Here is a 22778-nt window from a genome sequence, read left to right on the forward strand (position 1 = left end):
GGACAGGATTGTACATCCCTACGCCCATTTATATTATTACTAGCGTAAACTTGCCGGATTCTTCTCAGCAGGGGTTTTTCCGAACCGGTGGTAGATTTTTTTTGACATTCATAAGTGCTTGTTGTAGCCTAAATTGAATAAAGATATTTTGACTTTGACTTTGACTTTGCACCCGTTAATCTTTAGACAGCGGTTGTTATTAAAATAAAGTATCCCATCAAAATTATCCCATGTTTTAATCCAGGCTATAAACTAACTTTTTTGCCATATTTTATCCAAACCCGTCTAGCCGTTTCAGCGTGAAGAAGTAACAAACATACTCACTCACTCACAAACTCACCTACTCGGTCACTCACTCATAAACTTTCACATTTATAATATGTTTTAGGCCTACTACTTCTTCAATGGTACTTACTGGGACAATTTTCACATAGAGTATATGTATATGCAAGGATACATCAAGAATTATTCAAAGCATAACTTTGTGCCAAAATTTTGTCATTCTCCCGGTAAGTTTCTAAATAATTGGTAATGTGATTTTAGTAGAAGCTGAGTAACTGTTCTCATTAGACAGCAAAGGTGAGGGTGAGCCCTATCGGGCGAAGGGCGCAAGCCCAGTGATGCCGGGGCGGCGCAGCTCTTTTGAGGGCTGTGGTTGCCGTACGCGACGACTTACGGACATGACGTTATGGTTGTCGAAGGGAGTCTAAGGCGGAGGCCAAGGGCGAACCACGCAACCAACAAGAGGGCAGGCGTCCCGTGACCCGTCGTTTGGCGGACGCCTTTTTTAGGGGGGCGAGCCCGAGCCGAGTACCTTATGTATCACTGGCTCTAGGGCATGCAAACCAGTTACCCGGGTTACCGAAAAAACCGAGTAACCGTCCAGTTTGGAACCCGGTTATCAAGTAGGGAAAACCCGGATTTCTCTGTTTTGTCAAAAACTTTTTTTCATCACACTTGCTCGTAAACAGTGTCGTAACATGCAGGATACCTTGGTTGCAACCCCCCAAATAAAACCCTCGACCTTAATGTGCTTCTCATGAAACCCGTGGTCGGTAAATGAGTCATTGCCCGTACTAATTTTCATGCCATGAAGCCCGCGGTCGGTAAATGAGTTTGTTACTGCATGGTGTGCTGCAGCGCGGCGCGCGCAGGTCGGGCACATGCTGCGTAAGGTGGGGCGGCGCGGAGGCTGACGCTGCCAAGAGCGTAGTCAGCGGTAACGGCAATTTTTGAAAAAATATTAGTTTTTCTTTTACAAATATACAATTTTACTCGCAAATGTGATGAAAAACATTGTATGTCGCACGGGCGGTAGGTACTAGAATTACGAACGTCGACTCATTAAAGCCCTCAGTCGTCGACTTCGGGCTTCAAATAGACTCTCGTTCGTAATTCCTTGTTTACCGCCCTTAAGACACAATGTACTATTAAAGGTACGGTCTTAGATGAATGATTGGTCTCGCGCGCTCGCTCGACTAGATACCGCCGGCGTACTTGTCAAATGCGGCAACAAATAGTACGCCGAATTCGGCGTACCCGAGCCCGAGGCGAGTCAGTCGCGTTGCACTGTGCGTAAGGTGCATGTACCGAATGTTTTGTTAAATTTTGGTCATAAACCGAAGTAAAATGCCAGTTTTCGCAGTAAAACTGTGAAAAAATAATACTACAAGAAATAAGAAGGACACTGGGATCACATACCATCAGTGAATATCGTATTATTTCGAAATTACAAAATAAAATAACATGAACCCTAAACGCCATTCTGTGTTGTCGCGTACACAAGAATCAAATTCCCCGTGGTTGAGATTTTAATAAATTAAATTTTATTGTTATTATGATGATAAATTTTAATAACTTATTTTATTTAAGTATCTAATGTACTTAATTATTATATATACAGAACCTAGTTCTATATTATTTAATGTTTATCTTTGTGATATATACACTGAAGGTGTATAAATTGTTACCCGACACTATTTAATTAAGGGGTGAATGTGTCTTAAAATTAAAAATGTTTTTCGTCTTCCCAGTCAAAAAGCCCGATCAGCTGATTTACTTAGGTATTACGGGAAACGAAAAAATTTTTTTTTCGTATTTCTACCCATTTTCCTGAAATGTTAACTTTTTACCCGACTGCCCGAAGGAGGGTTATGTTTTTCAAGCCTATGTATGTAAGTATGTATGTATGTATGCATATATGTATGTATGTATATTTAGTATTTTTTTATTTTAGTCTTAATTAACCTGTACATTATATAACGTTTAACTATAGGGGCAACGTGTTATCTTAACTACGCAAAACTTCTTAGTTGGTGACTCAGTCCATTAATTTTAGTAATAATTTGTAAATATTGAATGTCCTTAAATATATATATTTTTTAATTAAAAGTGAGGCCTGATCATTGATATACCTACATCATCATATTTTTTAAAGAAGAAACCTACGCGTAACCTATACACAAACATATTAATACATTCACTCTTAATTACTTCTTAATTTCTAAGTATTTCCCAAGATATATTTTGTAACCAGTAACTTATAGACCACAAAATAATTTATTTTCCCAATAATTCGGGTAACAGTGGAGCAGCTGTCAACACAATTTGTCACGCACACTAGCATCCTTGCAAATTGTCTTACACCGTTCTTACGCACACTACAATATTGAGTTGCCGCAATCACGAACCTTTTGTTTTTAGGTAGCGCGGTATCTAGTCGAGCGAGCGCGCGAGACCAATCATTAATCTAAGCAAAAAGGCTTAGAGCAACGCGGGCGTCCTACGGAAGGGAGTAGCCATTCGCTGCGTTGCCCTCTGTCAAAGTACAAGCCCAACTGGGCATGCGAATTTTACAAAACAAGGCGTGCTCGGATTTCAAACATATTACTATGAACCTGTCTTCATCAATCAACTGTCCTATCACGAAGGCCGACATCAAGGACATTTATAGGGTACGTAGTAAGCATGACGGCCCCTTGACTACGCCAATAGTTGTGGAAACCTCATCGGTTCTCTTAAAAAATGAGGTCATGAAGCACTGTAAGGATTTTAATAACAAACACAGTGAAAAATTGCGTGCAAAGCATCTAGGACTTCATATTTCGGAAGAAACACCCATATTTGTTTCGGAGCAGTTGACTCCGAAGGCAGCTCGACTATATTTCCTGGCCCGTGAGCTAAAACGGCAAAAACTATTTAAGTTTTGTTGGACGGCATACGGCAATGTTTACCTCAAAAAAGAAGAAAACTTGCAAGCGTTATTGATAACCAGTAAGGCTCAAATTGCAAATCTGTCCAATGGTAAATGACTATGCTCTGTACTAACTGTGCTTAAAGTGAAGCTTAATATTTTTCTTTTATTTTTCTTTAATGTTATTACTGTAACAATATTTCTCAACTTAAAAACTATTGTTAACATTTATCTACACTATTACAAGACTTACACATGCACATACATTGAACAACCACCACTTACACACTCTATTTCCAACTACACGCATACTACTACGGAATAATAATTATAAACAACCGCGTATCATGGAACTTGCAAATAATATAAACAAGGTTAATGCTGCAAAGACGCAGGCTATAATAATTGGCAGTTCCTACTTTATCGATAGACTGTCGGAAGTGGTAATACCTAAAATCTTATTTGGAGGGACTACGATCCCGTTGTCAAGTACGGTTAAGAATTTGGGTATTATCATGGACCAAACTCTTTCGTGGACTGCTCATATAAATGAGATTAGCCGTAAGCTCTTTGCATCACTTCACTCCTTGAGACGTCTGCAGAACTTTTTTCCGTTTCAAACGAAACTTACTCTCGCTCGTTCTCTGCTCTTGCCTCTCCTCGATTATGGTGATATTGCTTTTGTTGACCTAAGAGAGGAGTTGCTTGACAAGCTGGAACGTTTGCTGAATGTGTGTATCAGGTACATTTATGGTCTACGTAAGTATGATCATGTCTCCCAATTCCGCAAACAGCTTCATTGGCTACCTATTCGTCATCGCAGAGACATTCATACCCTTTGTCTTCTTTATAATGTCCTGTTTAACCCTGCTTCTCCTTCTTACCTGTCTGAAAGATTTAGCTACTTGGCCACTGGAAGTGGACACCGTTTGCGGTCGAGTTCCAAACTTACACTTGCCTTCCCGCCTAACAACGCGCGCTCTTATGCTAAATCTTTCACTTTCCATTCAGTCAAGCTGTGGAACGATTTACCCTTGTCTCTTAAGGGAATCTCCGTCTGTGGCCTCGTTCAGGGAGAGTTTAAAGAAATTATGGCTGGACACTGACACCTGAGATGAGACTGTTTCGCTTTTGTAATTGTTTGTTATATTTCTTTTGTTTTATGTTAGTTTTAATGTAAATAATGTTGTATTTATTTTATCTCTTTTGAGTATTTCTGTTTTGTCTCTTTACCGCATGTAATTTTCCGCTTATCCTCTATATAACCAAATGTTTTTTCCTAACTAGGTTAGCTGGAAGAGATCCCTTTTTAGGGATAAGCTCGCCTTTGTTCTCCTCTCTGTGTATTTGTATTTTTATTTTTATGTGCAATAAAGAGTTTACATACATACATACATACATTTTGAAACCTGCCGTGCTGCTTGTTACACTTATTTTTTGGTCTGTGTCACTGACTTATCAGTATCTAAAACTCAAATCAGTCAATTATAAGGTTGAAAATCAGTTTCTCATGCCCAGTTACCACTTGTTACCTCATTTGACACGGGTAAATGGCTAATCACCACTATTTTAGATGAAATCGATGACTCTATCTCCCCGTCCAAATCAAGTATATGTGACCCTGAGGAATGTAGTAACTTTTTGGAGCCTCTGAGCAGTTATTTAAAGGTTCTTCAACTCAATATTAGGAGTATAAACTGTTTATTTTTAATGGCTTACTAATTTTTTTAAGTAGAATCGACTTTATGTGCGACGTAATTATCCTTTCCGAATGTTGGCTTAATTCAGCGCATTATGTTCCAAGCTTACCAGGTTACCAAGCATTTAAATCAAAACATAGTAATCAAAATGACGGCGTAGTAATTTATGCCAAAACTGACCTATCTGTGTCTATTGAGGAAACGGAGCTGTGTGATGCAAACTCTCTTATTTTGAAAATAAGGGAGGACATAGCGATAATAGCCGTTTATCGGTCTCCCTCTAAACATTGTATAAATGATTTTGTATCCAGTCTGGACAGAATTCTTTCGAAGCTGTCCTCATTTCGGTGTGTTAGTGTTATCGGTGACATTAATATCAATATTTCCCCTAATACCACAGACTCACGCTCTGATGAGTATCTTCTTCTGCTAGCATCGCATGCTCTACTACCTGCCCACACTCTCCCCACACGTGATGGAAGTTGCTTGGATCATGTTATGTTAAAGAGCAATAGGGAGGCAGTTGTCATGGTGTTAAACTCCTCCATTACCGACCATGCGCCTGTGCTTTTTTGTAGTGAGTATAAATTAAAATCCAAATGCTATCAGTCTGTTAAAAGAGTGGACATGCCGGCTGTAGTTGAGGATATCTCCGGAGCTGACTTTTCATTTCTCTATTCCTATCAAGATTCGAACTTAGCGGCTGATAAACTTATCAAACTTTTGTCATCGATTATTAAGTCCCACACTACCTTAGTGTCAACTCCTAGAAGATCGCGTATTTTTAAACCCTGGATTACCCCTGGCCTTCTCCGTTGCATTAAAAATCGCGACAAACTTCATGTCAAATTAAAAAAAGATGTTAATAACTCTGCTTTAAAAACAACGTACTTACGCTATAGAAACTTCAGAAATTAAGCTCAATTATGAACAGGGCTTGATGGAGAGGGCCAGAGGTAAACCAAAAGAGACATGGAATGCCATCAAGCAGGTTGCAGGTATAAACCAAGTCAAATCGACCCCACATGAATTACTTTCCCTTTGCTCAGATCCTCTTTCCTCTGCAAATTCCGTTAATATTTTTTTTGTAAACGCTGGTCGCTCTCTGGCACTTAATATTACTCGTGATAGGAACTATTTGATACATTCAAACAATTACAATCTTAATACACAATTAAATTCTATGGCAATTATTCATACTGATGACTCGGAGGTGGAAGAGTTAGTTCTTGGTTTGAGGACAAATTGTTCGCTTGGTGATGATGGTATATCAGCTGCTATTTTAAAGGAATGCCGTAATGTACTTGTCCCTGTCCTGACATTTATTTTTAACCTAAGTATTTCCACGGGTAATTTTCCCACAGTTTTAAAAAAGGCTTTGGTTCACCCTATACACAAGAGTGGTAGTAAGGCAAACATGAATAATTATCGCCCCATTTCAGTTCTCACGACCATATCTAAGGTCTTTGAAAAGATTCTTAACAAACGCCTTATCAATTATCTAGATCATCACAACGTTATAGCTACAAACCAGTTTGGTTTTAGGAGGGGCAGATCCACGGAGGATGCTGTAGTTTTGCTTACGGATACTATTGTTAAAAAACCTTGAATCTAAACGTAAGACTATAGGTGTCTTCTTGGATCTTTCCAAGGCATTTGACACGGTTTCTATCCCCATTTTGCTGAAAAAAATGGAAGCCATTGGTATTAGAGGCCTTGCCCTTGATATTTTTAAAAGTTACCTTACATGTAGATCTCAAAGTGTTGTAATTGATGACAAAACAAAAAGTGATGAATTACCTCTGAATTACGGGGTGCCGCAGGGGAGCGTCTTGGGCCCGACTTTGTTTAATATTTATATTAATGATCTGTGTACACTTCGGTTGCAAAATTGTAGTATTATAGCGTATGCTGATGACACTGCTTTGATCATAAATGGTGAAAATTGGATTAGTGCTAAAACATTGGCTGAAGATGCTCTTCGCCAAGTATCCCATTGGCTTATGGCAAATCTGCTTACACTTAATGTAGATAAATCTAAATTTTTAACCTTCTCTCCTTCAGCCTCAACTCAACCGAACAATGAACTTGATGGGATTGTTGTCCATAACTGTATTGACCAGTCTGATTTTTGTAAATGTCCGTCTCTCTCACACGCTAATTATATTAAATACTTGGGTGTGATCGTGGATTGTAATCTGCGATGGAAGCTTCACATTGATAGTTTGGCTGCAAAAATAAGGAAACTTATTTGTTTAAAAAAAGTTAAGATCTGTAGTTGGACACCAGACTTTAAAAACTGTCTACTTTGCGCTCGCGCAGTCACTCTTAACCTATTGCATTGGTGTGTGGGGTGGTGCCGCTAAGACGTTTCTCCTGCGGATCGAAAGGGCCCAACGAGCAATCTTGAAGGTCATGACCAAAAAAAACTTTTAGGTACCCTACGATTGATCTTTACCGTGAATGTCAAGTTCTAACGGTGAGAGGTTTATTTATTCGACAGGATATACTTAGGAAACATAGGGAGCTTAAGTTTGATCCAGAGCTTATCTCGAATAAGCGGCGAATGGACCGTGTCTGTGCGGTGAACACTTCTCGTTTGGCACTCTCCGGCCGCCTTTTCCACTATCTTAGTCCAAAGCTCTATAATAAAATTAATAAGTTGAAAAAAATATATACACTTACACTTAGAGAATGCAAAATTAAGATTTCAAATTGGCTGATGGAATTAAATAATTTATTGAATCAAGCGTTACTTTGCGGAGGTCCATATCAATGAACTAAAATAATTTCCTTGCTCACCCGCGACCTTACGATAGCTAAGCTTATGCAAAATATGCGTGTTCATGCAGTTCCTCCACCTCCACACTGTAAGAACACACACAAATCACACAAACCCATCCATCACCACTACCACACTACACTGACGATGACTCTGAAGATGAGCTCTGGTTGAGTTCGAAACGCGTCAGTGTAGTGTGGTGGTGGTGATGGATGGGTTTGTGTGATTTGTGTTTGCATGAGATTGCATGATAGTATGTATATGCTACTATTGACTTGTTCATAACTTGTAATCTCCTATAACCTTATGATATGAGGAAGTTATTGAATGTATCTGACTGTACTTGTCAGCGCTTATCGGTGAGTTTCCGGGATGGGGGCCTGGAGATCTGTAATACAGGTTTTACCTAGTTCAGACTCCAGTCCCTCACAAAAGTTACCAGTACCAGTACCTACTTATTCTAAAACTACATTATATAGTTTTCACAACTATTGCTGTCCTGTGTGTATTGCTGCTGTATTGTATGTACCTATGTACTTTTGTGAGGAGAAAATAAATGATTATTATTATTTTCGATGGATTGCTTTTTCTCAGCTCTAGGCTGGTATTAACTACATTTACGGGTTATCCACCAAGTAAATGTAGCAAGAGTTGTAATAAATATCTTTTAAGAAGATTGCTGAGGGCTATTTTCAGGGTCTAGTTGCATGAACTTTCTCACTATTCTGCATGTATTAAGTATTGCGGCTTTTTGTAAAATTGTGTACACGTGTGATTTTATGCCTAATAATTTTAAGCTATGGTGTAGGTGGTTTGGGATGACGCCTGTTGTAGATAGGACTATTGGGACTACGTACACTTTTTCCTGTCTCCATAGTCTAGCAACTTCGTCTTTTAGGTCTGCGTATTTTGTTATTTTTTCCGTGATGGTCTTTTGTAAATTGTGTGTGTTAGGGATTGAGATATCTATGAGGTATGTAGTTTTGTTTATTTTATCTATTATTGTGATGTCAGGTCTATTATAGTGGATAGTACGATCTGTGAGTATGGCGCGGTCGTAGTATAATTTGTGTGTTGTATTCTCAAGTACTACCTGTGGTGTGTATTTGTAGTACGGGGTGTGTGTGTCTTGTATAAGTTTATGTTTGTGTGCCAGGTTTTGATGGATGATGTTTGCGATTTGATTGTGTCTGTGTGTGTAGTCTGTTTGTGTTAGCGTTGTGCATGCTCCGGTTATGTGTTGTATGGTTTCAGATTGGTTATGACATCTGCGGCATTTGTCGTTTGTGAGTGTTGGATCTTTTATTATATATTTTCGGTAGTTTTTAGTATTTACGATTTGGTCCTGAATTGCAATAATGAAACCTTCAGTTTCTGGGAACAAACTGCCTATTTTTAGCCATGTGTTTGATGCAGGTGTGTCTATGTGTGTTTGTTCTAAGTCACGAGGATGTCGTCCATGAAGTACCTTTTTCTTCCAATTATTTATAAGTTCTGCTTGTGGGTCATTGCCGTTAATATTTTGCGTGTCAGGTGGTTCGTGTAGGTTTAGCGGAGTGTAGTTGTGGTCATTTTGGACAATTGTATTGTGTATATTGCTTGTACGTGATTTGGTGTGAAAATATGTTTGTAAGCTGTGTATTTGTTTTTTCCAGAGATAATGAATGTTTATCATGCCCCTACCTCCTTCCTGTCTCTTGATAGTCAGTCTTTCTATCGCAGATTATTATACATGCATACATACATACATACTTACATACATAGGCTTGAAAAACATAACCCTCCTTCGGGCAGTCGGGTAAAAAGTTAACATTTCAGGAAAATGGATAGAAATACGAAAAAAAATTTTTTTTTCGTTTCCCGCAATACCTAAGTAAATCAGCTGATTGGGCGTCTTGAATGGGAAGACGAAAAACATTTTTAATTTTAAGACACATTCACCCCTTAATTAAATAGTGTCGGGTAACAATTTATACACCTTCAGTGTATATGTCGGCGGCCGATCGTAAAATCCGCCAGATCACGAAATTCCTAGGCATATCGTGAAATGCCGCCATTTCATGAATTGGCTAAGGGACATCCGCCATATCGTTCAAAACTCACCGTTTATCGATTTGCCTAGTGACGTTTAGGCAGATCATGAAATTCCTAGGCATATCATGAAGCGCCGCCATTTCATGATTTGGCCAGTTTAGGCAGATCATGAAATTCCTAGGCGTATCATGATATCGGTTCTGGCACTTCGACGCTCGCTTTGCTCGCTCATTTAATACTATCCTCGATTTGGCCAATTTTTTTCAGTGCACAGAATCATGAAAATTTCCTAGGCGTATCATGAACGGCCGCGCATATCGATGTTCTAGGCACGAATGCGTTGCTCTGGCCGTATTATTTCGATCGGCCGGCCGACATATATATCACAAAGATAAACAATTAAATAATATAGAACTAGGTTCTGTATATATAATAATTACATTAGATACTTAAAATAAGTTATTAAAATTTATCATCATAATAACAATAAAATTCAATTTATTAAAATCTCAACCACGGGGAATTTGATTCTTGTGTACGCGGCAACACAGAATGGCGTTTAGGGTTCATGTTATTTTATTTTGTAATTTCGAAATAATACGATATTCACTGATGGTATGTGATACCAGTGTCCTTCTTATTTCTTGTAGTATTATTTTTACACAGTTTCACTGCGCAAACTGGCATTTTACTTCGGTTTATGACCAAAATTTAACAAAAACATTCGGTACATGCACCTTACGCACAGTGCAACGCGACTGACTCGCCTCGTGCTCGGGTACGCCGAATTCGGCGTACTATTTGTTGCCGCATTTGACAAGTACGCCGGCGGTATCTAGACGAGCGAGCGCGCGAGACCAATCATACATCTAAGCCTTTTTGTTTTTCATTTTTGTGCAATAAAGAGTATAAACAAACAAACAAATAATTCAGAGCACTTATTAATCAACGTTTTTAAAATGTACTCAAACATGTCGCATCTAGACCCAGCGTATCTAATCCTGTTTTTTTTCCAACAGGTTTATTTGAAGTTTTTAATAAAAACAAAACTAATCAAGTAATTTATTTGGCTCTATATGCTGACGAATTAGCCCTGAAACAAGAATACCACTTAGTCAGTTTCGGCAAATACTACCTGTATTTTGTATTTTCGGTAAGTAAGAAGAGTTCTCATTGTAACTTATCTTTTTTGTTTCGTGTTTTATACTATTTCTTTGTAAATAAATATACAAACTAAGTAATTAATATAGGGTCATATGTCCAACAATGAAACTTAAGTACACAGTGAAACATTGCGATATTTTAAAGTGCCACGATGCCAGATCGTGCATATCGCGTAAGGACCCCCAGGGTTGCTGAGGATTCCTCTTCCACTTCCTCATAATACGGAAGTTCTGTAATATTTTGAGTTTCTCAACCGTTACCGCATCCTAATAAATAAATAAAAAATCCTATTCCGTTATCGCTTCCTCAAAATTTAAGAGGAATTTAAGAGGCGGGCCGATTTGGATGAAAATTTTTGTGCGTGTTCAAGGGGATTCGAGAATGGTTTAGATTCACAATTTGGTCCACTGGAAAATAATCTTTTCATTAATTTTTGTGTGTACTTACAGTGTGTCAACGTCTGTCGGGTCCGCTAGTATTTATATATTTCATATCATCCTCCTCATCCGCTTCCTCTTCTGCTTCCTCATCCGCATCCTTTAAATTTGTGCTTGACACTTCTTCTTCCTCATAATCACTTCCTCAACAATCCTAAAGGACACCCTTGAGAACCCCCCACTGTACTCCACTTTGCATTGGCGTCACGTAAAGGAACACGTTTCTACGGAGCTTTTTCAGTATTATTGGCACAAAAATAAATATTTTTAGCATTTTTTGTAGATTTTTCATTAAATTATGATTACAAATTCAATATATTTGATACTTTCCTAATACATATTTTAAACAAATTTTGTGGATTATCGTGGACGTATTAAAGTGAGACAATGTAGCAGGCAAAAATTCGAGGTTAATATAAAATACCTTAGGTAGTCAACAATGAAACATTTACGCATGGGACATTCAATGAGGCTGATTAAAGTTAAAGTAATTTAAACCGTTTTGATTATATTCGTGCATTGACATAAATACGTATTACATAAATACACATTGTCACGTTTCATTGTTAAATATGTAATGTTTCATTCTGTACACCACTGTGGACACAGTGAAACATTTCCCATTTCTTTTTACTTTTTATATTTTTGATGACTTACTACACATTTCTAAAGTATACTGTATATGTCACCCGAAACCCAATAAAATTACCTAAGTACTGTAAAAAATTCTGACTTCTATCTGTTAAAAGATTTATGAGATTTTGATATTTATGTGTTTCATTGTTGGACACTTGACCCTACCTCTACTTAATATTGACCCTACCTCTACTTAATATAATTTATACTTTTCAGTACCTAAACTAATTATTTTAACTATACTATTTATCATACAACTAGAGTTTACCCGCAGCTTCGCACGCGTAAACTATTCGATTTGATAGTTTAGTTACAATTGAAATTACGGGATTTTACGAAATTCCCCTGGGAATTCCGAAGCTTTATATCGTGGTCTTCATTGACGTTGTAGGTACTAAGAACAACTGTACAAAATGACTCTAAGCCCGGCGGTTGAAATTTCATGATTTTATGTATCCCTATCCCGTGGGAATATCGGGATTAAGAGGAGCCTATGTGTTATTCCAGATGTCCAGCTATCTACATACCAAATTTCATCCACACACACACACACACACACACAGAAACACAAACTTTCGCATTTATAATATTCTGTGACCTGTACCGAAACTATTCTATAGGATTTAGTTCACAATGGTGAAGGGACACTGCGGATGGTGCAGCTATGTCGTGCAGCCAACTCGTCCTCATCTAAAACTTCATACATTGTTTGTTTTAACAATCCATACTGATTTATAAATGCGAAAGTGTGTGTGTGTATGTTGTATGTTTGTCCGTCTTTCACGTCGAAACGGAGCGACGGATCGACGTGATTTTTGGCATGGAGATAGTTTATGGGCCAGAGAGTGACAGGCTAGGTACTTTTTATTCCGGAAAATACAGTTCCCCAGGGAACAGCGCGCAATAACCGAATTCCACGCGGGCGAAGCCGCGGGCAAAAGCTAGTGTCCAATAAATCTTTTTTAATCATATTTTCGTCATACCATATTTATATTACCCCGAAAAGAAAATGCCATGGAACGTAATATTTGGGTCGGGATGTTGTGGACAGGGATTACCGGGCTTTGGGTTGAAATAACGGACACTTTCCATTCTTGCAGTCCTGAATAAGTATTTATTAAATTAAATTACTTTGAGTTTGACAGGTCGCGGGACTCCTGTACGCCGCGCTGTTGGAGGTCGCATTCCCGGCATATTCCAGAGAGGTGATTGAAATTATGGATATAGAAAGGAAACTGAAGAAAGCTTACGTTCGGATGTCTAAAACGTAGGACCACCCATAATATTCTAGCCCTATACTCATCATCATCATCATCCCAGCGTACATATATCCCACTGCTGGGCACAGGCCTCCTCTAATTAATTTCAGCTTAAATTTGGTACACGTATGTATATTGGGTGACAATGCTAGATTATGGCACCATCAAGCTGATCTGATGATGGAGCCGGAAGGTGGGCACAGGATCTCGGTAACAAAACGACACAGCCCCGTCGAGTTTGAACTTATTTGATTTGTTTTCACGAGTACTCTTTACCTGAGGCCGTATTGTCCGCTGCAATCGCGGTCGCATTCAGCATCTCTTTCTACCCTCTTCTTGCACCATATGACAGAAAGAAGTGGTGAAAACGATTGTGATTCCAAGTGAGTTAAACTCCAATTCAATAGAATCTGACAATCCTGTAGACACTTCCAGCCTACTAATATAAACACCGGGCTGCCTAAGGCTTTGTGATGTGACTATTATTCTTTTTTGATTCCTTTTAGATGATAATTGCAACAACAGGGACATATATAATCAAGTGTGCCCACGATAGGGTGTCTTAAATATGTAGAAAATTGACAGATTCTATTGAATTGTACTTTAGACAATAAAGCCTCAATGGGGTTGGCAACTGCAAAATGAACTTCTGGAGCCCATAAAAACAACGTTACCACCGGTTCCTGAGGATTTACTTAAACCAATATTTTGTAATTGTAAGAATGGATGCGGTGTACGCTGTCGGTGCAGAAAATCGGGATGACTCACTTTAGTTCGTGGCCAATGTAATGGACAAGCTTGCTTCAATGCTGTTTCACCACAAAGTAACTCTGAGGAAGAGAGTGCATTCGACTCGGAAATTCCTGAAGGTCTCGAAACAACAATTAAAGATAACGAAGATAATGACAGTGAAACGGACATTTGCACATGCCCGGAGGATGACGACGATGAAGAAGAAGAAGAATAAGATAATGAATAGAGACTATCCTATGCCCACGTCCATCATCATCCATACAGGGTAAAGTACCTACCCGTAAAAACAAATCAAATGAGCCCAAACTCAACGGGGCTATGTTGTTTCGTTACTGAGATCATGTGCTCACATTCCGGCTCCATCACCAGGAACCTGGACATCATCCAGGTAAAGAGTACTCGTGAAAACCAATAAAATGAGCCCAAACTCAACGGGGCTATGTCGTTTTGCTATCGATATCCTGTGGTCACTTTCCGGCTCCATCATCAGGATCCTGGACATCATTCAGGTGAAAAGTACTTGCGAAGACAAATCAAATGAGCCCAAATTCGAATTTTTTTTTGACATTTGACCTTGAATAACTTACGACGCGGACACGAGATTAAATGTGACTTTTGAGACAACATATAGGACATCAAAATGAAGCTGTTTACGAGTTACCAGCTTATTATCTCTCATTCCGAGATTGTGGCGTAAAGAGTCCACTCGCGCCTCCGCGAACATCCCTGAAGCGCTGCAGAGCAGAATCGTGGTAGCCCCATCAGCATCCTGAACGCGTTATTATTTTGAATACGCAGAGCGTTGTACTGTTTCTGCGTGTAGTTTGCCCACAGGCTGCTTAAAGAACATTTTATTTATTATCTATCAGTTGTTATTGTTTTATTATTTGTTGATAATAGAGAAACAGATGTACGGAGGCGAAAAAATCTCCTAAAGAAATCTCTTTTAGTTAGCCTTTAAGATTCCTGTATTAGCTTTATTTTTAAAAAGAAACCAAACAGTCAGCCAGGTATTTTATTTTTCAGGTCGGATAAAGGCGAACAATAATGTACCACAATCTAAGATTCAGATGATTATGGTGATGTGGGGTGTACCTACCATAATCATTTCACTTATAAATAAACAAACTAAGTATCCAAGGACAACCAGGAGCTGTCGTTTCATGGTGAGTGCGCTAGGTACTGTAACTGTTTGAGTGCCACTGAGGAGGATACCAGTTTTTAACTGTAAGTACAAAACATTTTCAACAAATATGTTTTGCGCGCGCGCAGGGCCATTAACTGATACGATACGCCCTATGTAGCTGCTCACTCTCCCTAATAGTTAAAAAAATATCTTCATCATTCATGCATCTATAACATCGATCTATAACCAATTAACCACAGAATAAGTAATAGTGCATCCTCTCACTTGGGCCGTAGTTCCCAGGGCTTTTAAAGGTTCACCGCGAAAGCTAAATTTCAGTTTCCGCACATGAATTTCGACTCAGAGGTGCGAGCTTCGTCTGCCGATAGGTCAAACCACTAGTTCAATTACCAAAGTTTTAAAGTAACGCGTGCTATAGCTACGTATGCCCCGTCGCTTGTTGTCATAAGTAAAGGGGTTCCTAGACGGGCCATATTTTCACTGCAATTTGTGGCCGGCAACTATTGGTGTCCCTCTCTTACTCACATGTTAGACAGGGACACCAATAGTTGCCGGCCACATATTGCAGTGAAAATATGGCCCGTCTAGGAGCCCCTTTATATACGGAACTGGCGATTTAAGGCTACGGCGCGTTTCCACCAGAGATGTGCGAGGATGCACTAGGACAAAGTGTTTGTCATGGACCATTAGAAACGCTTTATTTACCTATTCTCGCTCCGCTACGCTGAGCTGTTTCCACTAGAGCTGCGCGGGGCGAGGATAGGCTATTGATTCATGACAAACACTTTTCTCGCATCGCAACACATCTCTGGTGGAAATGCAGGCTAAGGCGGTTTAAGGCTGCTGTACCCTCTTATTGGAAGCCGTGGTGGCCTAGTGGTTTGACCTATCGCCTCTCAAGCAGAGGGTCGTGGGTTCAAACGCCGGCTCGCACCTCTGAGTTTTTCGAAATTCATGTGTGCGTACATTTGAAATTTACCACGAGCTTTGCGGTGAAGGAAAACATCGTGAGGAAACCTGCACAAACCTGCGAAGCAATTCAATGGTGCATGTGAAGTTCCCAATCCGCACTGGGCCCGCGTGGGAACTATGGCCCAAGCCCTCTTGTTCTGAGAGCCTATGCTCAGGCCTATGCCCAGCAGTGGGACGTATATAGTCTGGGATGATGATGATGACCCTTTTATAGACTTAAGTGTTTTGTAATCACTTGGAGTCGGGCCTACCGCAGGGTTCCCCAAATGTTTCAAATAGCGGGGCCATTACAGGCTTAATATTTCTTTCCGGCGCCATTGCAGCTTGGGAGTCAGCACGGGCTCGACGCCGAAACAACTCGATTTCCACCAAGAATGCCTAGATTTCGGATTAGCAGGAACCCCACTCGGCGCCCTTGAATACTTACTGGTGCGGCCCGTGCCAAGTTGGCGAAGGAAGGTGGACTTACCCAAGTTCGCCGCCGACCTTCTGACTGGCCACGGGTTTGCGATGATGGTTTTGAAGGCAGTGCACGTCGTTGTCTTTAGTATCACTCAATCCTAGTAGATTTTGAGGATAACTTCCTTATTATGATTGTCAAGCGGAATGATTTGTTTACATATGACTGACAGACGACAAGATGACAATGAAAAAATACCGCATGGCATCAGAGGTTTCCGGCCAGCGTTGCCTAGGCTTGTCCACCTCCTTGCACACGGCAATACGGCGCAACCACTTACCACGGTGCCCCTGGGCGCCGTGGTCCGCAGCGTGCCGGTTGGCAACCCTTCAGTGACACTGTAAAATTGTTATTTTTAATTTTTAAATCTTTTCATTTGTCTTTTATTGATTTTATTAATTTTGTACTGTCATTAGGTAGATTTAGATTATTTTCGTTAATAAAAGTTATAGATTAATGTTTTTCTACTTAATTTATTCCTTTTCGCTTCTACAGTAGAGCCGAAAGAGGCATTGTTTTGAAGTGACGCTTTAAAAGCTTCCATATTTAGCCAATAGTTTCAAAATTAAAAACTAATTGGACTATGCATTATATGTTTCATATATATTTCACGAAATAAAATCGTGTTTGTTTTTAATATTTTTGCACAGTTGTAATTTTGAGGTTATTTCCATGCCTAAAAATCCTCCATTCACAAACACCGTGTTGGCTGTTTAGAGGTTTCCAACATAAATTAAAAAAAAAAAACTTTAATCCTTAGAGAATAAAAAGGAGCTTTAGTCCCGATATTCAGACTAAAGTCGCATGAGAGAAGTAAAAATAGTATAAGGAAGATTGTTTTTTTGGAATCTTTTTGTATTTTTTATTTCAATTCCAAATTTTTACTTTTACGGTCATCCCGTAAAACCTAAATTGAAAATACAAACTGAAATATAGATGCACAGAAAAACCAGAAAATAAGACCAGCACTGGGAATCGAACCCAGGTCCTCGGCATTCCGTGCCGCGTTCTATACCGCTACACCACTGCTGGACAACGGTACAGACACGAATTCACTGCTTAAGTGGCTAAATAAAAAACAAACAAGGTGAGATATGAGGTGCATAGGGGAAATTCGTGTCTGTACCGTTGTCCAGCAGTGGTGTAGCGGTATAGCACGCGGCACGGAATGCCGAGGACCTGGGTTCGATTCCCAGTGCTGGTCTTATTTTTCTGTGCATCTATATTTCAGTTTTTATTTTCAATAGTATAAGGGGCTGTTTCACCATCCATTGATTAGTGTTAACTGGCGGTTAGGTGTGATGCCGTCTCTATTTGTTTTGTTCGAATAGACGGAGACGGCATCACATTTAAACATCGGTTAACGCTAATCAATGGATGGTGAAACGGCCCCTAATTATTGGTTTTTAATTCTTGATTACCTGATTTTGACAAGCAAGTGACTGAGTACCTAGGTATTGAACTATTGAGTATCAATAAATTATTCTCAGATTTGTATAATTTTCTTTTATTCTGCATTTACAAATCAATAGTAAAAATAACTGCCTAAAATACATTGCAGAGACTGGAGTAACAATTATATCATTCCATAAAGCTTCTTTTTCTTCAAATTAGGTTAAAATGAAGTTGCAAAATGCTGAAATAATTTCCATTGGCTTTTCCTAGCTATTCCCATTCTCTGCATGCCTTTATTTGCAGGGGCGGATCCACCATTGTGGGCACGATGGGCATGTCCACAACCCTAATAGACTGATGACAACACCTTTCACGGTCTATTGAGACCGATAGGCCAATATCTTGATGCGCGGCCAAAGAGGAAATAATCAAATCCAAGTCGTTTATGAGACATGAATTCATGACTGTTAATGAGCGAGTTCATACTCCGACTCACACTTTACCGATTTTCGGGTGACTGTGCCCACAACCTTTTTAGAGGGCTGGATCCGCGCCTGTTTATTTTCACTGTAGAGTAATGGGAATAGCCATCCAGGATTATAATTTAGCAACTCCTGCCTCGCTCCCGAGTACACTGCATGATAAAAAGTTTTGATTTTGACATTTTTGTTGTAGTTCAAGCTCCTTTTTCTTGTTCAAAATGCAAAGAAATTAATAATGATAAAACATGTTGAACAGTCCTGTTAGTTCACAAATAATTGTACACAAATCACAGCTGTACCTTACTATTATAATAATTATGTGTTCTATGATTTGGTGTCCATATACACAATAGTGTCCACTTGCAGGCTTTTTAATCTAGGTTTGAGTGGCCTTAAGTCCTGTCAGATCCATACAAGAACTGTCAGTTTAAGCCTTAAATCGAGATTTAAAAAAGCCTACAAGACATCCTTAATGTATTTAGGCCCAAATTTAAGCCTTTTCTTTAGATTGGAATTATATGACAGCATATTATATTTTAGTGCACTAGAATACAGACAGGTATGTTTTACTTTGAGCATATAAAGGGTTAATGGGACACAAAGTTCTTGGTGACCATTCTACTGACAACAACATCAAGTAAGTCAACATTTGAGGCACAGTTTATTTTATTGAGCTTATATGTAGTTTTCAAGTCTTTTATATCAGTGTATTGACTAATTTCACTTATTGGACACAGTTTCCCTTCTATCAGCGGTATTATTTCACTGCTGGCATCCTTCTCAGCCGTAGTTATAAAGCAAACCAGAAGATTCTGCTCTTTCTCTATTCCGAACTTGCTTAAACTCTGTGAAATATTCTTGGACAGAGACAAGTTGTACAGAATCTCGGCATATACAGTTCTTGTGATCATGGCGCCCAGCTTCGCCGCCACTGCTGCCCTGTTGGCAGCGACTGCTACTTGGAAAGGATCCAGTATCAAGCTAGGTTTGATCACCGCACAACTCCAAACTCCCTGTATGATATTATTTCTGATTGCCTCTACATTCTGAACGTCCTTGAAAAGGTATATTTTGAGGAAGCTTTTAGTATCAGGATCTAGTTCACAGGTATAAGACTCGGAAGTCATTGTATTCCTCTGTTTCTGCAGTAGTGATTAAACAAAACATGTGGAATTGAGTATATTGACTGACCTATTGACATTCATTGTCAATTTGTTTGATTTGATTTGTGGTGCACTGACATAACTTTCACAACTTTACCAGCCTGACAATACCGTACCTGAGGGCCTACTCTGAAATTTGAACATCGAAGTTCGTATCGTATCGTCCCTCTCACTCTCGTATTAAATGGTGTAAGCTACAGAGAGACGGAATGACACGAACTTCGATTTTCGAATTTCGTCGTAGCCCTGCAGTAGATAGGATAGGACTAGCAGGGCTACTACGAAACTCGAAACTCGAAGTTTGTGTCGTGCGATCTCTCTGACACATACTATTTAATACGAGAGCGAGAGGGACGGTATGATACGAACTTCGAGTTTCGAGTGCAAAATTCGAACTTCGTATGTTGCCGTCCCGCTGACGCTTATGTCATTTAATACGCGAGTGAAATGGACGGGGCAATACGAACTTCGATTTGCGAGTTTCGTAGTAGCCCCTCAGGTCGGTACGTACTCGGTCGGTAAAGAAAGTCATGTCGGTTTTGAGACTCAGTGCTGCCACTTTAGCCAATTTTTGGCTAGATCTAGCCGCATTTACGAAATAGCTACAAAAATTTTTAGTGGCCAAATTTTTTAGCCACACTTTCTAGCTACCAACAATAATTAAGTTACCACTGTTTCAATCAATTTAATTTGTAATGTAATACGTACTTCCGTGCGCTACCTACGTAATACCTGAGAATATCCTTCAATAAATAAGTAGAAAAAAACTAAGAAACCCGAAAAAAAATTAAGAAGCCGGACCATCACAAGATGGCATCGATTTTGAATACATTTTTCCAAAAATAATAAGTAATGAAAGAGAAAGAAATATAAAATTATAAGACTTATGTCCCATGTTGCCTTTTTTTGTTTAGCCACTTTTGGCGACTTCTACTGAGTATTTTTTTTCGAAACTAGCCACTTTTTACCATAATTATTATGTCTAGCTACTTTTTCTTTGGGCAACACTGTTTTGAGTTAAGTGCTACGGAGTGCTACCCCCCCCCCCCTCCCCCCAACTAAATACCTAAAAAAACAGATAATTTATATCGTTATCTACGTTTGTTTGATTGATAAGAAGACTACTAACCACAAACGATACTCACGATACTGTCCGCAAAAAATACTCTGCAATCTTTTATGTTACTATAACGTCTATAACAATAAGATACAATAAAAGTGTCGAGTACAGTAGGTACCTAATATCTAACTTTATCAGCGGGAAGTATTGAGTAATATTAACTCGCATAAGAAATAAACAGTGTAATTCACGATGACAATGGTATCAAGGTTGAGTAGCAGTTTGCGGGCGGTGTGCCGGAGTGGGCGGCGCGGCTTGTCGTCGGCGAGCGAGACTGCGGGCCCCGTGGTGTTCCGCAAGCTGACGGGCGGCGACGCCGGCGTCGCGGTGTACGGGCTGAACGCGGCCGCCACGCGCAACGCGCTCAGTTTCGGCATGGTAGACGCGATGCGCGAGGTCAACCAGCTCATCCGAGAGGACACCAAGATCTCCGTGGTCGTCCTGCACAGCCTCGTGCCCGGCATCTTCTGCGCGGGTCAGTGCGCGCAGCACCCGGCCGTAACATATGGAAACGCTCCAAGGGCGAGGCCGCGAAGCGTTTCGACCGCCGTATCTTCTGCGCTACTGAAATCGCCGAATACTTCCAAGGCGAGTCGATGAGACTATTCCATTCATCGATTTTGAAATCGCAGAAGAGTGGTGAAATGCTTCGCGCCCTTGCCATTGAACATAACTCTTAACTTTCATTTATTTTACAGGTGCTAACTTGAAAGAGAGGTTCAACATGTCAGACGAAGAAGTTGCCAAGTTTGTTCGTAGACTGAGAGAGACTTTTATTGAAATTGAGGATCTCCCGATGCCCACTATAGCTGCTATTGAAGGTGTAGCGGTTGGTGGGGGGCTGGAGTTGGCGTTGGCCTGCGACATCAGAGTGGCGGCCGACACGGCCAAGCTCGGCCTGGTGGAGACCGGGCGCGGCCTCATCCCTGGCGCGGGCGGCACGCAGCGACTGCCACGAGTCATTCATCTCAACATTGCCAAGGAATTGATCTACACTTCCCGGGTGATCAGTGGCAAGGAAGCCAAAGAACTAGGTCAGTGAAGAATTTAATATGTATTAACATGCAATAGCACAATTTTAACAATTGAAGTGTTACACAACATGTTTGTGTAACATCACAAGATAGATTTAACATAGTGATTCAGAAGACAAACAGCAATCTATATGAATTTACAACATAAAACATGGTGTCTGACTGAGACACCATAGCAACATCACCAGTTACATAACCTGAACCAATTTGATGTAGCCAACCTGGCAGTCATGGCGTGTAGTGTATATTGGTCAGGGCCTTTATTCTTGTAATCTTATTAGCAATTGTCTGTGAGGTGTACCATGAGGAAAGAATAAAAATATTAAAATATGATATTTCCTTTCAGGCATTGCAAATCATGTTGTGCCACAAAACAATAATAAGAATGCGGCATATGAGAAGTCACTGGAGCTGGCGCGAGAGATACTTCCCAACGCGCCCATAGCACTTCGCTGCGCCAAGCAAGCCATCAACGAGGGTGTGCAACTAGGCATCAAGGACGGCTACGAAGTGGAGCAGAAGTGCTATGAAAAAAACATTCCCATGAAGGATCGCATCGAGGGCATGCTCTCCTTCATAGAGAAGAGGAAACCTGTCTACAAGGGGCATTAACATCAGATTTACATGGGGCAAAATGGGTCATTTGATGCCTTGAATTACAGAAGCAAGTACTGCACTGATGGTGGGTGATGGCATGTAACACATGATCTGACAGCTGCTATGATATGTGATTTCAGTCTTGAATTTATTGTAAATGTTAATGTTAAGAATATTGTTATTTAGGGGCTGTTTCACCATCCTTTGATTAGTGTTAACTGGTGGTTAGGTGTGATGCCGTCTCTATTTGTTTTGTTTGAATAGACGGAGACGGCATCACATTTAACCGTCGGTTAACGCTAATCAATGGATGGTGAAACAGCCCCTTAATGTTATTACTTATACAGTTGTTAAAATGATGGTAAATCTATTTTTGGAGCATTTTTACAATGTTGTGCTACTTTGCTAAGTGAGAAATATCTAGCTCAATAAACAATTTTGAAAATTAGG

General features: G+C 39.8%; 3 protein-coding genes across 5 annotated transcripts in view; 2 read left to right on the forward strand and 1 right to left on the reverse strand.

Annotated features, from left to right (window-relative positions):
- The window catches only part of LOC141428780 (anoctamin-3-like), a 33632-nt gene extending 17134 nt beyond the window's left edge, over positions 1-16498 (forward strand). Inside the window, exons 12-16 of one of the 3 annotated variants that reach the window (XM_074088789.1) lie at positions 389-509; positions 10729-10862; positions 13092-13213; positions 14985-15185; positions 16401-16498. In XM_074088789.1, the coding sequence (XP_073944890.1) occupies positions 389-509; positions 10729-10862; positions 13092-13213; positions 14985-15006 (399 nt within the window). In that variant the 3' untranslated portion in view covers positions 15007-15185; positions 16401-16498. The remainder of the gene's footprint in view (positions 1-388; positions 510-10728; positions 10863-13091; positions 13214-14984; positions 15186-16400) is intronic. The other 2 variants (XM_074088788.1, XM_074088790.1) reach the window with 2 other exon arrangements.
- A 1530-nt stretch (positions 16499-18028) lies between these two features.
- On the reverse strand, positions 18029-19677 carry LOC141428790 (EKC/KEOPS complex subunit TPRKB-like). The gene has a single exon (XM_074088804.1). The coding sequence runs from the start codon at positions 19539-19541 to the stop codon at positions 19002-19004; it is 540 nt and encodes a 179-aa protein (XP_073944905.1). The 5' UTR covers positions 19542-19677; the 3' UTR covers positions 18029-19001.
- Positions 19678-20626: 949 nt separating this feature from the next.
- Positions 20627-22771, forward strand: LOC141428787 (methylglutaconyl-CoA hydratase, mitochondrial). The gene is made up of 3 exons (XM_074088800.1): positions 20627-21172; positions 21396-21731; positions 22078-22771. The coding sequence occupies exons 1-3, from the start codon at positions 20890-20892 to the stop codon at positions 22341-22343; spliced, it is 885 nt and encodes a 294-aa protein (XP_073944901.1). The 5' UTR covers positions 20627-20889; the 3' UTR covers positions 22344-22771.
- The last annotated feature ends 7 nt before the right edge of the window (positions 22772-22778 follow it).

Source organism: Choristoneura fumiferana, chromosome 6 (genome assembly GCF_025370935.1).
Source record: "Choristoneura fumiferana chromosome 6, NRCan_CFum_1, whole genome shotgun sequence".
Classification (NCBI taxonomy): domain Eukaryota; kingdom Metazoa; phylum Arthropoda; class Insecta; order Lepidoptera; family Tortricidae; genus Choristoneura; species Choristoneura fumiferana.

Coding starts and splice junctions, on each gene's coding strand:
- LOC141428790 (XM_074088804.1), bottom strand. CDS start 19,541: ATGACTTCCGAGTCTTATACCTGTGAACTAGATCCTGATACTAAAAGC.
- LOC141428787 (XM_074088800.1), top strand. CDS start 20,890: ATGACAATGGTATCAAGGTTGAGTAGCAGTTTGCGGGCGGTGTGCCGG. Junction 21,173..21,395: donor GCCCGGCATCTTCTGCGCGG/GTCAGTGCGCGC, acceptor TTTATTTTACAG/GTGCTAACTTGAAAGAGAGG. Junction 21,732..22,077: donor CAAGGAAGCCAAAGAACTAG/GTCAGTGAAGAA, acceptor ATTTCCTTTCAG/GCATTGCAAATCATGTTGTG.